Raw genomic sequence first — 12108 nt, 5'->3', positions numbered from 1 at the left:
AGCTGATGCTTTTCTGTACTCTTATGCTGTTTCCACAAAGTTTTTTTTTAAGCATGCTGTAGTAGTTCTGGCTGTTCGTTCCTCAGTTGTGAGATATGTGATGATGTAATATCTTGCTGTTCATGGGCAATTTCCCCCCCAGTATACTTCCATAAAGGAAGCCACGGCCCTCAGTTTGCAAGACCCGAGCAAGGCTGTTAATGATAGGACCTTTTGGAGGACACTGATTCATAGGGTCACCATGAGTAGGGTTGCCAACCTCCAGGTAGTACTGGAGAACAAATAACAGCACGTAGACTCATTTATAATCCCATCTAGAAACTAAATTATACACCTAAATACATCCCAAGAGGAATAAATGTATTTTACTAGACATACATACTATCAGGCATTACCTCATGCCTGCTATATATATAATGAAATAATAATAGAATGAACATAACAATGAACATAACCAAGCAATTCTAAACCATTGTACAAAGGTTCACTCAGAACCAAACCTATATATGCAAATTGTCCAGTTGTCCAATCTTATTACACAACAAAGATCCTCATCAATGTCCATACAATGGATCATGTAATATTCTCAGCCAAAGGCCCCCACTTGTCATTTATATTTACAGGAGAACTGTAGGCCCCAGTTTGAAGTTATAACACAGTTATCAGTGGAACAGATTTCCCCCTTCCCCCTTAGGGTTGCCAACCTCCAGGTCCTAGCTGGAGATCTCTTGCTATTACAACTGATCTCCAGCCAATAGAGATCAGTTAACCTGGAGAAAATGGCCGCTTTGGCAATTGGACTCTATGGCACTGAAGTCCTTCCCCTGTCCAAACCCCGCCCTCCTTAGGCTCCGCTCTAAAAATCTCCAGGTATTTCCCAACCTGGGCTGGCAACCCTATCCATGAATCAGAAGTGACTGGACAGTACTTACCCTCCCCCCCACACACATATCCTTACATGACAAAAAGACCTATGGCCTTCTCTAAATTTAATTTTCATGGACTTTTAAACAATTGGGTTTTATTTTCATTTTTATATCCTACACTTCCTGTAGGGAAAACTGTTTAGCATATGTGGGCTTAATCGAATAGAGAACAGAATTGTACCATTCTAAGTCTGCTGGTTCAATGGACTTAGAAGGATGTCACTGCTTAGGGAGGCTCTCTACATAAAACGAAGCCCTGATTCATATGCTGTCACTGTGGCGGCTTCTGCGTGTACATACCTGAAGGAAAATGAATCCATCATGCACAAAATCACAAAAAGCTCCCGTATTGTGCAAAACAATCCCTAAAATATAAGAACATCAAAACTTGGGTTCTTGTTGCGTCTGTGCCTGGAAGCCAAATAGATATAGGTTTAATCTTTTTCGAGCCGCTACAGCTTTTGTAGTTGGAGTGAATGCAGGAAATCCAAGCGCTTCCATTTTGTCATTAGATCGGCCATCTCTGGCCCTCCCTCATAATCCTGCAGCCATCTTTCTATCTGTCTTCTTGCCTCCCTGGATTTCTCTCTCAGCTTAAAGTCCCCCTACCTTGTACGTAATGAGCCCCGTGGCGCAGAGTGGTAAGCTGCAGTCCAAGCTCTGCTCACGACCTGAGTTCGATCCCAACGGAAGTTGGTTTCAGGTAGCCGGCTCCAGGTTGACTCAGCCTTCCACCCTTCCGAAGTTGGTAAAACAAGGACCCAGCTTGCTGGGGGTAAAGGGAAGATGACTGGGGAAGGCACTGGCAAACCACCCCGTAAACAAAAAGTCTGCCTAGAAAACGTCGGGATGTGACGTCACCCCATGGGTCAGGAATGACCCGGTGCTCGCACAGGGAACCTTTACCTTTTTACCTTGAACGTGCGAGACGGGGTAAGGAAGATGCAGGGCCTGGCTTTCATTTATTCTTGGTCCTCAAGTATTTCAGTAATCACAAGGAATATAGTTTCATAAATGGAAATAATAAATACTCCTGGTGCAGAATTTGGGGGAAGTTAATCACCCTCATTTGTTATGGGGGGAAACTCCTGAAATATACCAGCTGCTGTAGAAAGACAAAAGGAAATAGCCTCTTTGTTAGTAGGCTTTCGTAAGATCTAAACATCTTTACTGCTGGGGGTGGGGTGGGGGACAGATTATTATCCATTTTCCTTCTAGGCTTATAGTGTGCAGAATAGGGTTGCCAGCTCTGGGTTGGGAAATACCTGGAGATTTTTGGGGCGGAGCCTGAGGAGGGCGGGCTTTGGGGAAGGGAGGGACTTCAATGCCATAGAGTCCAATTGCCGAAATGACCATTTTCCCCAGGGGAACTGGTCTCTATTGGCTGGTGATCAGTTGTAATAGCAGGAGATCTCCAGCCACCACCTGGAGGTTGGCAACCCCAGGGCAGAAGGGCATGGTTTCGATAGGTGAAACCACACTGGGATAGAGGAAGTTGCGCCACTTCCTCTCCCCATGTGCCCCAGAGTCAAATGCTCACAGCACTTTGCTTTGCAGCTATTTTAGTTAGGTCCAGGTAGGGCCCTTCACTGTCTCCTATACCCTACCACTGGCCTCTTTTTCTTTTCTATTGCCTCCACTCAGAACTTTTTGTTAAACTGCACCTATGCCTATTGAGTCGTTAGCTTAAGAGGTACATAAAATATTGTAAAACCAATGTATATTTCATAAGAAAACATAGAATATTTTAAGTGGTATTGCTTTTGCATTCTGTTTTTGTAAACACGAGCACGTGGAAAAGATCGTGGTTGCAGTCTTGTTCCAAGTTAGGTGCATCACATAGGATTGGGTTGCCTGAATTTTGTAATAAGCAGGTATGACTGATGACCGAAACTGTGTTTGACTTTGGCATTTGCAGGAGGAAGGGAAGACAGGCCACCAAATAATGAGAAAGGGATAGAGGCAGTAAAGGGTGACAAGTACAGCTGCTAAACTCCAGGTGGTAGCTGGAGATCTTCCATTATTGCAATAAATCAGTTCACCTGGAGAAAATGGCCAGTTTGGAAGGTGGACTGTAAGGCATCACACCGCAATTAAGTCCCTCCCCGCCCTAAACCCCACCTTCCTCAGGCTCCACCCCAAAATTTCCCAACCCAGAGCTGGCAACCCTAGTGACAGGAAGTTTTATATCATTATTTATTAAAATGTACTCAGATTAGAGTACACCACTGGTGTGGAGGTGTGGGGAATCAAACCTGGTTCTTCAGATTCGAGTCCACCGTTCATGTAGAAGAGTGGGGAATCAAACCCAGCTCTCCAGATTAGAGTCCGCCACTGATGGTGGAGAAGTGGGGAATCAAACCTGGTTCTCCAGATTAGTCTGCTTCTCTTCACCACCACACTGTGCTGAGGTTTGGGCACAGTTCTTTTCTAGAGAGGTTTTCAAAGGAATTCAGTTTTTTCCGCCTTTGGTATGGTCTGTGTCAGTTTGCGGAAGCTTTCGGTTTCAAAGTGTGACGGTGGTTGTGTTTTGTTAATGTTTACAGCTCCTATCTAATCCTAGTGATAAGGAGGAGACAGATGCTCGCTCCCAGCTGCTGAAGTCTGATGAGATGCAGCGACTGTCTTCCCAAGCACAGTCTGAGTATCGCCAGGGGCATTACTATACCGCTATCGGTTTCTTGGATGAAATTCTGGATGTAAGTCCCGGAGGGGGAAAACAGCTGATGAGAAATAAATGTGGGCTCTGCAGGTAGCCGCTGAACAGCTCCTTTTAACAAACTCTTCTTTGGCAAAACCACAAACGAAAGCCTTATCAGAGGGTCATCCTCTCATAGCTGATTAAATTCCTACATGACTTTAAGATCCACCACTAATTATTGTCTCAACACATAATTTGGTTGGTATAAAAACCAAATCCAAGTTCCTAGTCCCTCTTGCGGAAGAAAATCTGAATGCTTGGGAGCATATTCCACCGAACCTGGCAAATTGGGGGGTTGTATTTGTTACATTTCTTTACTCGGCACCTGAAGAGGTAGCATATAAATGTTTTGAGTAAATAATCATCTCAAATAATGTGTGTCCCTAAAGAACTAGGCCTAAAGAACTTAGAGGCAGCATCAAACTACATTCAGTCTTACATTTTTTTTAAAGTGATTTGTGTACCAAAGTCTTGGCTCTATTTTTGGTTTCTCAAGGTTTCTGTTTGGGCTGCGGAACTGCGTGAGCTTCGAGCAGAATGCTACATCAAGGAAGGAGAACCCGGGAAGGCCATCGGTGATTTAAAAGCTGCCTCCAAACTGAAGAGTGATAATACGGAAGCGTTCTATAAACTCAGCACTATATACTACCAACTAGGGGACCATGAACTGTCCCTAAGGTAAGGTTGTTGTTATCTGTAATAGTATAAAACGTTTTCTTGGATCACTAATCCTTTACAAAAAATTTACCTTGGCAAAAACAATCTCCCTGTTTGCTGACGTAATTAGTCCAAAGGAAGAATCAGCGGGAGAATGGGTATGTAACCTGGGACTGCTAATTTGCCCGCTGGAAATGCCCTTGCCAGCCATATTCCCTTCTTCTGGGCTTAGATTTTGGAGCCACGATTCAGGAGATGAACAGCTTGGAGGTGCATTTGCAGGGGAAATTAAAAAAAAAAATCACCTCTCTCCAGCCTTCTAATTCTGCCCTGCAAGTGTTTTCTTACTTCTCTCTGTTTACATCATGGGGAAAAATGGGGTTAGGAATCTAGTATTTTCCTTCCAGTGTGTGTTTCTGCCCTTATACTCTGGGCCAGCATGGTGTAGTGGCAATGAGCAGTGGATTCTAATCTGGAGAACTGGGTTTGATTCCCCACTCCACATGAGCGGCCGACTCTAATCCCGGTGAACTGGGTTGGTTTCCCCACTCTTACACATGAAGCCTGCTAGGTGACCTTGGGCTAGTCACAGTTCTCTCCGAACCCTCTCAGCCCCACCTACCTCACAAGGTGTCTGTTGTGGGGAGAGGAAGGGAAGGCAATTATAGTCAGGTTGAGGTGCCTTAAAGGTAGAAAAAATCGGGGTATAAAAGCCAACTCTTCTTCATAATATTAAGCCAGTGTAAGTTCCTCAGCATTCTCGCGGGCATTAAAATAAAGCTTTCTATTTAATAAAAACATAATTATTGAACTGCCTCAGCTTACTTTATTAAATGAGATGTATTTAAAAAATCCCTCAGCAATTAATGCTCAGTGAGGTGTGTGTCGACTTGACAAAATGCCATAACTGTGGTGGAAGGTGAAAGAAGTCTCAGCAAACTAGCATTCATAAAAAACCACAGGCGTTCTGTTGTGGTAGAAGAATGGTGCAGTCCTAAAAACACTTAACTTGGGAGTAACCCTTACTGAGGAGGCTTGAGTAGGGCTCTTGATAGACCTGCTTAAGATGGCGCTATTAAGTCGTGAACTTGCAAGAGAAATTGACTTTAGGGAAATCATTCATGATTTTGCAGTGAGAAAGGCCAGAAAAATGAAGCTTTCGTATCACCTGCAGTCAGGTGTCGTAAAACAAACTCTGGGTTATTCGTGATGAAAATAAGCCTGGCTTATCCTCTGACTCTCACGCTGCCTTCTCTTTCCTGTTGTTGGTGGTACTGATTGAAGACTTCCTGATCTATTTAGGAAGACTTTAATCAAACCATAAGTTGTTGTGACCTTCAAATGTGGTGCTTTAACAGGCGTTGATAAATGGCTGTTTATTACCTAGAAACCAGGTTCGTGGTTTGCTTCTTTCCTGCAATTTATTAAAAAGCCTTAATTTGCATTGTTCTTAGACTGAAAACTTCCTAAACCGGGAAGTCTTAAGTCTTCCTAAACCGGGAAGTCTCTTTGCCCAAGGTGAGCTGGGAACTCATGTGTGTGATCTGGAGGACAAAACCATTCTTGTTCTCTTCATAAACAAACAAATTGTCCGTGACAGCTTGATAAGAGCCAGTGTGGTGTAGTGGTTAAGAGTATTAGACTGGAATCTGGGAGGCTCAGGTCTGAGTGAGCCAGGGTGGTGTAGAGGTTAGGAGCGGCAAACTCTAATCTGGAGAACCGGGCTTGATTCCCCTCTCCTCCACATGAAGCCTGCTGGGTGACCTTGGGCTAGTCACAGTTCTCTCCGACCTCTCTCAGCCCCACCTGCCTCACAAGGTGTCTGTTGTGGGGAGGGGGCAAAACTCATGCCACTACACAAGTTATCCAGTGACTGCAAATTCATTACTATCCAGAGCCAGCGTGGTGTAGTGGTTAAGAGCAGTGGACTCTAATCTGGAGAACTGGGTTTGATTCCCCGATCTTCACCTGGGAATCTCTGATGGGCCGCTAATACCCTCCGTTTTCAGAAATGAGTGGGAGATAATGGTTTTACACACTTCCACATGCACACCCCATTCTATGAACCTAGGAGTAACGTTTGAATCCAGAACCCTAGAGCAGATATGTCAAACATAAGACCCATGGGTCAGATGCAGCCCCTTGAGAGTTGTTATCCAGCCCATGAGCCAGCCGAGGCAGCCCACACACACCCCACTCTCGATCTGGGCTGGCGAGGCATGGCCCGGCCAAGCAGCATTTATGTCATATCCGGCCCTCGTAACAATTGAGTTTGATACCCTTCCTCTAGAATGTAGCACGCCGTCCGCAGACACAAACTGACTCTTCTCTTATTCCTCTTTCCTCGGCAAACACAGTGAAGTTCGTGAATGCTTGAAGCTCGACCAGGACCACAAGGAGTGCTTTTCTCATTACAAGCAAGTAAAGAAACTAAACAAACAGATTGTGACGGCAGAAGAGCTCATCCAAGAAGGCAGGTAAGGTGCGACCTGTGCATTCTCTGGACATTTATGCATGGGGGTTTTGCCTGAGGGTTGTTGGTTGCTGGAGCCACACTTCCTTCTTTAGAAGCTATACACCAGCAGACTCCAAGCTCAAAACAAGAAGCCCGCCCCTTGAAATGCCACTTTGTGATTGACTGTACTTACTTTGAGAGAGAAGTCCCCGTCCCCCCCGCAGAAATCCAAGTGCCCAGCCGAAATGCATTTTAAAAGACAGAAACAAAACAGAGCACTCTAAAAGGAATGGGGGCGAGGAACCCAAGCCTCATTTTAAAAGTCCATTCTTCTGCCCAGAAAGAACTCCCAGGAAGCAGGAAGTATTTGAACCCCCGCCTCTTTAAACACTCCTTTGTAATTGACTGTGAGAGAAACCAAGCTAGCGTGTCCCGCACTTTGCCTTATGCACGGGAATTTCACCCGGGCTGAGCTCATGGGAGGTGATGAATTGGGTTATCAGAGAAACGGGAAGTCCGGGATTTGTGAGGGCTGGCAGCGAGGTCTTCTGTAATGGATGGAAAACTCATGCATAACTCCAAGGAATAACCGAGCCAGACGGGGGGCGAATGTGAGCAAAGGTACCCATGCATAAACGACCTCTGGAGGTCACAGAAACCTCTTGCATGGCAACTGCTTAGGTTAGGAAGTAGGACGTAAATCTGTAGGTAGGTACAGATTTATTACATATAGCCAAAGGCCGTTACAATCAAGTAGACACAATCAAATCAGATTCAACAAGAAAACGGTTAAAATCAAGTAAAAAAATAAATTTAAATCAAATACAAATGTTGTCCGGTTTAACTGCAATGCTGGCTTGAATTTTCCTGGCTGCTAGGGCAAAAAGAGACATATTGTAAGTGACAGCAGAGTCAGTATCGGACAGGAGAGAAGAGAGCTTCTGATCATTAAAACAGCTAATCTTGGATTAAAAAAAAAAACCAAGAAGTTTAGATCTGGGTTCATGGTACATAGAGCAGTTCAGCACGTAATGGTCCTCAAGTTCTGAGGATCCGCAGATACATACACGAGAGGCCATCGGGATTTGGGCATAGCGTCCAACTAACATGGCTGTTGGCATGGTCTGAAATCTTAATGGACCATATCTTCAGAGGCAGAAGGCAAAGTTGTTGTGTTTGGTGTTAGGCAGAACAAGTCAGGAGCTCCTGAGGACTTGAGGTTTCAGACACCGTGACATACAGAAAGTGGTCGTACCCCTGAGGGGGGAAACAGCCACTCTGCTGAGCCCATGGGAGTGCCTGCTCCAGCAGCCAGTCACCTTTCAGAGGGGAAAGGAAATGTCGGAGGGAAGCCGAGCAGAGGGGAGAATTCATATCTGCCTCAGGGAAAGGGCAGTGATCGTTCAGGTCCGTCCCAGCAAAAAAGGTGCTCTGCCTGGTAGTGTGGCACTCTGGGAAAGAAGAGAGTACCTGGTTATTACGCTTGTCTCTGGTGATGAGTCCTTTGTGCCATTTAGTCTGACCCTTGGAAAAGGGCAGGCTGGTGTGGGTGGTGTATGTAAATACCAAAGAAGAACTGCCCTATGAGGAGCGGTTAAAACGCTTAGGGCTGTTTAGCTGGGAAAGGAGACGGTTAAGGGGAGACATGATAGAGGTCTATAAAATTATGCATGGCATGGAGAGAGTGGAGAAGCTTTTCTCCCTCTTTCGTAATACCAGAACGTGGGGTCATCTGCTGAAGCTGGAGGGTGAGAGGTTCAAAACAGATAAAAAAAAGTATTTCTTCACACAACGCATAGTTAAATTGTGGAACTCCCTGCCCCAGGATGTGGCGATGGCTGCCAACTTGGAAGGCTTTAAGGAGGGGAGTGGACATGTTCATGGAGGAGAGGGCTATCCATGGCTACTAGTCAAAATGGATACTAGTCATGATGCATACCTATTCTCTCCAGTATCAGAGGAGCATGCCTATTATATTAGGTGCTGTGGAACACAGGCAGGATAATGCTGCTGCAGTCATCTTGTTTGTGGGCTGCCTAGAGGCCCCTAGTTGGCCACTGTGTGAACAGACTGCTGGACATGATGGGCCCTGGTCTGATCAAGCGTGGCCTTTCTTATGTTCTTATTTATTTATTTACAGGTTAGTTGATTTTAAAGGACAGATCAGCAACACAGGTCTCCAGATAGTCAAGGAGAAATCAGTGGGTTATAGGTCAAATCGAGCCTGAACTGACCCTAGAAGCTAAAATGAGTAAACTGAGGCTGTCGTACTTTGGCTACATTATGAGAAGACAAGAGTCACATGAAAAGACAGTCTTGCTAGGAAAAGTTGAGGGCAGCAGGAAAAGAGGAAGACCCAACAAGAGAAGAACTGACTCAATAAAGGAAGCCACAGCCCTCAGTTTGCAAGATCTGAGCAAGGCTGTCAAAAATAGGACGTTTTGGAGGACATTGGTTCACAGGGCCGCCATGAGTCAGAAGCGACTTGACAGCACTTAACACACACACACACACACACTCTCTCTCCGATGGAAGGAAAATGGCCATGCTGTGGGCAGAATTCTGGAAAATGCACGTTTTCGTAGCCAAACAGCATAATAATGCTTCCAGATGCCATATTTCCCTAAAAGATATCGGGAAAGCTGGTTTGGGAAAGACCGTACCAAGATGTGTGTGTGAGCAGGGGGGGGGACTATTGGAGCGTGCTTTGAGTATGGCGTCACTTAGATACTCCAAAAATGCTCAGCATGAACAGAAGAAGAAGAAGTAGAGTATGGCAGGGAGCGCGCTTGCCCCTCCATAGCCAAAGGTGTTGGGAGGTTCGCTTTGCGGTGCGGCAGAGATGACAAAGGGAAGCAAAAGCTTCATTATCAGCCCAGTTGCTGATAAATACAAAAAGGAAATCGATTGGCTTTGTGAGTAATTAGAGAGGTTTACCGCCTGGCCTCTGTGGAAAGCTTTATGTAGTTATTCATCTCCCCAGAAAATTAAAGTGTCAGGGCTGTTAGTTTTAGCGCTAAATGCCATCTCTTATTTAAAACGGTATTTTAACGTCTCAGCATTTAAATGTGGAGATCACAGCGTATTTGCAAATAAAATGCTGCAGCTGCCCCGCAAATAAATCTTCATCAGATTGTCGGCGCTCAGGGGAAATAAGATCAGAACAGAGCTGGGGGGAGGCTTGCGAGAGATGCTTCCCGCAGAATTGCGTGCCAAATGTCACATCAGTGTGGAACTTAAAACAAAACCAAGGTAGAGTTTCTCCAAAGTCGAACATGGCTTTAGAAAATGCTCCCCGGTCGCTTCTCCAGGTCAGCAACCTTGACCTTGGGTACATATTTGGTCCTAGTGAGCTAGGAGTAAATTGTACAAAGCACACTTGCATAGCTTCTGCCTGGCAGGGCATGAATCATACATGAATCGTGCTTCGTAATGGGCTGGATGAGCCCCCTCTCCCTCTGCTGGCTTTCCAACTGTGTGACTGGTTTTGTCTTCTAATACATTTCAATAAGCGAAGACATTTGTTTGAAACTGTGCAGTTGTCCGGTAATGAGAAGAACAGGGACTAGTGCGTGTCTCCTTTGCCTTGCCTCTGATCTCATACAGTTGCTGGATATGCTTGGCTCTTACCCGATTTCAGACCTTTAGCCACTGTGGCTGTGAATCATCATACTGTCTTACTCATGGTTGCTTGTTTGCCACGTGGAATCCAGGACGTTTTCTGTCAAAGAACAATTTGAGCCAGCGTGGTGTAGCTGTTAAGTGCGGTCGACTCTAAACTGGAGAACCGGGTTTGATTCCCCCACTCCTCCACAGGAAGCCAGCTGGGTGACCTTGGGCCAGTCACAGTTCTCTTAGAGCTCTCTCAGCCTCACCTACCAGTGGCTAGATGGCCATCTGTCAGCAATGCTGGTTCGATGCCCTTAGGCAGATCATGAGAGGGAGGGCATCTTGGCCATCTTCTGGGCATGGAGTACGGGTTACTGGGGGTATGTGGGGGAGGTAGTTGTGAATTTCCTGCAGTGTGCAGCGGGTTGGACTAGATGACCCTGGTGGTCCCTTCCAACTCTATGATTCTATCTTACAAGGTGATTGTTGTGAGGAGAGGAAGGGAAGGCAGTTGTAAGCCACTTTGATTCTCTTTAAAAGGTAGAGAAACTGGCATATAAAAATCAACTCTTCTTCTTCTCCTCAGGGATAATGCATTCCCCCTTCCCTTTTTTTGTTTTCAAAATGCAGTTAACTTATGGCGACAAGACCAGAGACTAACAGAGGTGGGTTGCCATTACCTGCCTCTGCAAAGCAACCCTGGACTTCCTTGGTGGTCTCCCATCCAAGGACTAACCAGGGCTGACCCTGCTTAGCTTCCGAAATCTCACGAGATTGGGCTAGCCTGGGACATCCAGGTTATGGCGTTTTCCCTACACACAATTATATTGCTGCTGAGAAAAATTCTCACAGGGGTAGTAAACCTATATTTGGGATGCAGGGAATTCTCCTAATCACCTGGGTGAGGGGAATTGTCTTCATTATTTTTATATCAAGAAAGTGCTTTTTAAGTTAAGTTGGGCTAGTCGCAGCTCTCTTAGAGCTCTCTCAGCCCCACCTACCTCACAGGGTTTCTGTTGTGGGGTGGGGAAGGGAAGGTGATTGTAAGCCGGTTTGATTCTCCATTAAGTGGTAGAGAAAGTCGGCATATAAAAACCAGCTCTTCTTCTTTTCATGCTGAGCATTTCTGTTGTCTTGCTCTGGGGTGTGGCCATTCAGCCTTTTAACAGCATGGAAAGGACAGCCGCATGTTTTTTTTAAAAATCAGTCGGAAGCCTTAACGCAAGAGAACTAATGTTGTTGTTTTCTAATGCCATGTCTAGGTACCAGGAGGCCATTGATAAATACAAGACAGTGATGAAAACGGAGCCCACAGTTTCTGCTTATACCACACGTGCCAAAGAGAGAGTCTGCCACTGCCTCTCCAAGGTAAACGTTCAGTAACTTTGCAGTAACTTTGTGCAGCGAAACGAAGCAAACACTGACCTCGTGGTGTAGTGGTTAAGAGCGGTGGTATGGAGCGGTGGACTCTGATCTGGAGAACCGGGTTTGATTCCCCACATGAACGCCGGAGGCTAATCTGGTGAACTGGATTTGTTTCCCCACTCTTACACACAAAGGCAGCAGGTTACAGCTCTCTTAGAGCTCTCTCAGCTCTTCCAGTGGTAGAGAAAGTCGGCATATAAAAACCAACTCTTTTTCTTCTCCTCCTCTTCCTCCTCCTTCCTTCCTTCCTTCCTTCCTTCCTTCCTTCCTTCCTTCCTTCCTTCCTTCCTTCCTTCCTTCCTTCCTTCCTTCCTTCCTTCCTTCCTTCCTTCCTT

At 45.6% G+C, this 12108-nt stretch overlaps 1 protein-coding gene across 1 annotated transcript in view; it reads left to right on the top strand.

Moving 5' to 3' along the window:
• Positions 1-12108, top strand: part of DNAJC3 (DnaJ heat shock protein family (Hsp40) member C3) — a 40154-nt gene that overhangs the window by 20772 nt on the left and 7274 nt on the right. The window contains exons 5-8 of the mRNA XM_056861893.1: positions 3473-3625; positions 4124-4305; positions 6642-6761; positions 11611-11716. Of these exons, the coding sequence (XP_056717871.1) occupies positions 3473-3625; positions 4124-4305; positions 6642-6761; positions 11611-11716 (561 nt within the window). The remainder of the gene's footprint in view (positions 1-3472; positions 3626-4123; positions 4306-6641; positions 6762-11610; positions 11717-12108) is intronic.

Source organism: Euleptes europaea, chromosome 16 (genome assembly GCF_029931775.1).
Source record: "Euleptes europaea isolate rEulEur1 chromosome 16, rEulEur1.hap1, whole genome shotgun sequence".
Lineage (NCBI taxonomy): Eukaryota > Metazoa > Chordata > Lepidosauria > Squamata > Sphaerodactylidae > Euleptes > Euleptes europaea.
Note: the sequence above shows the minus strand (reverse complement) of the source record. Positions and strands in the feature narration are given on the sequence as shown.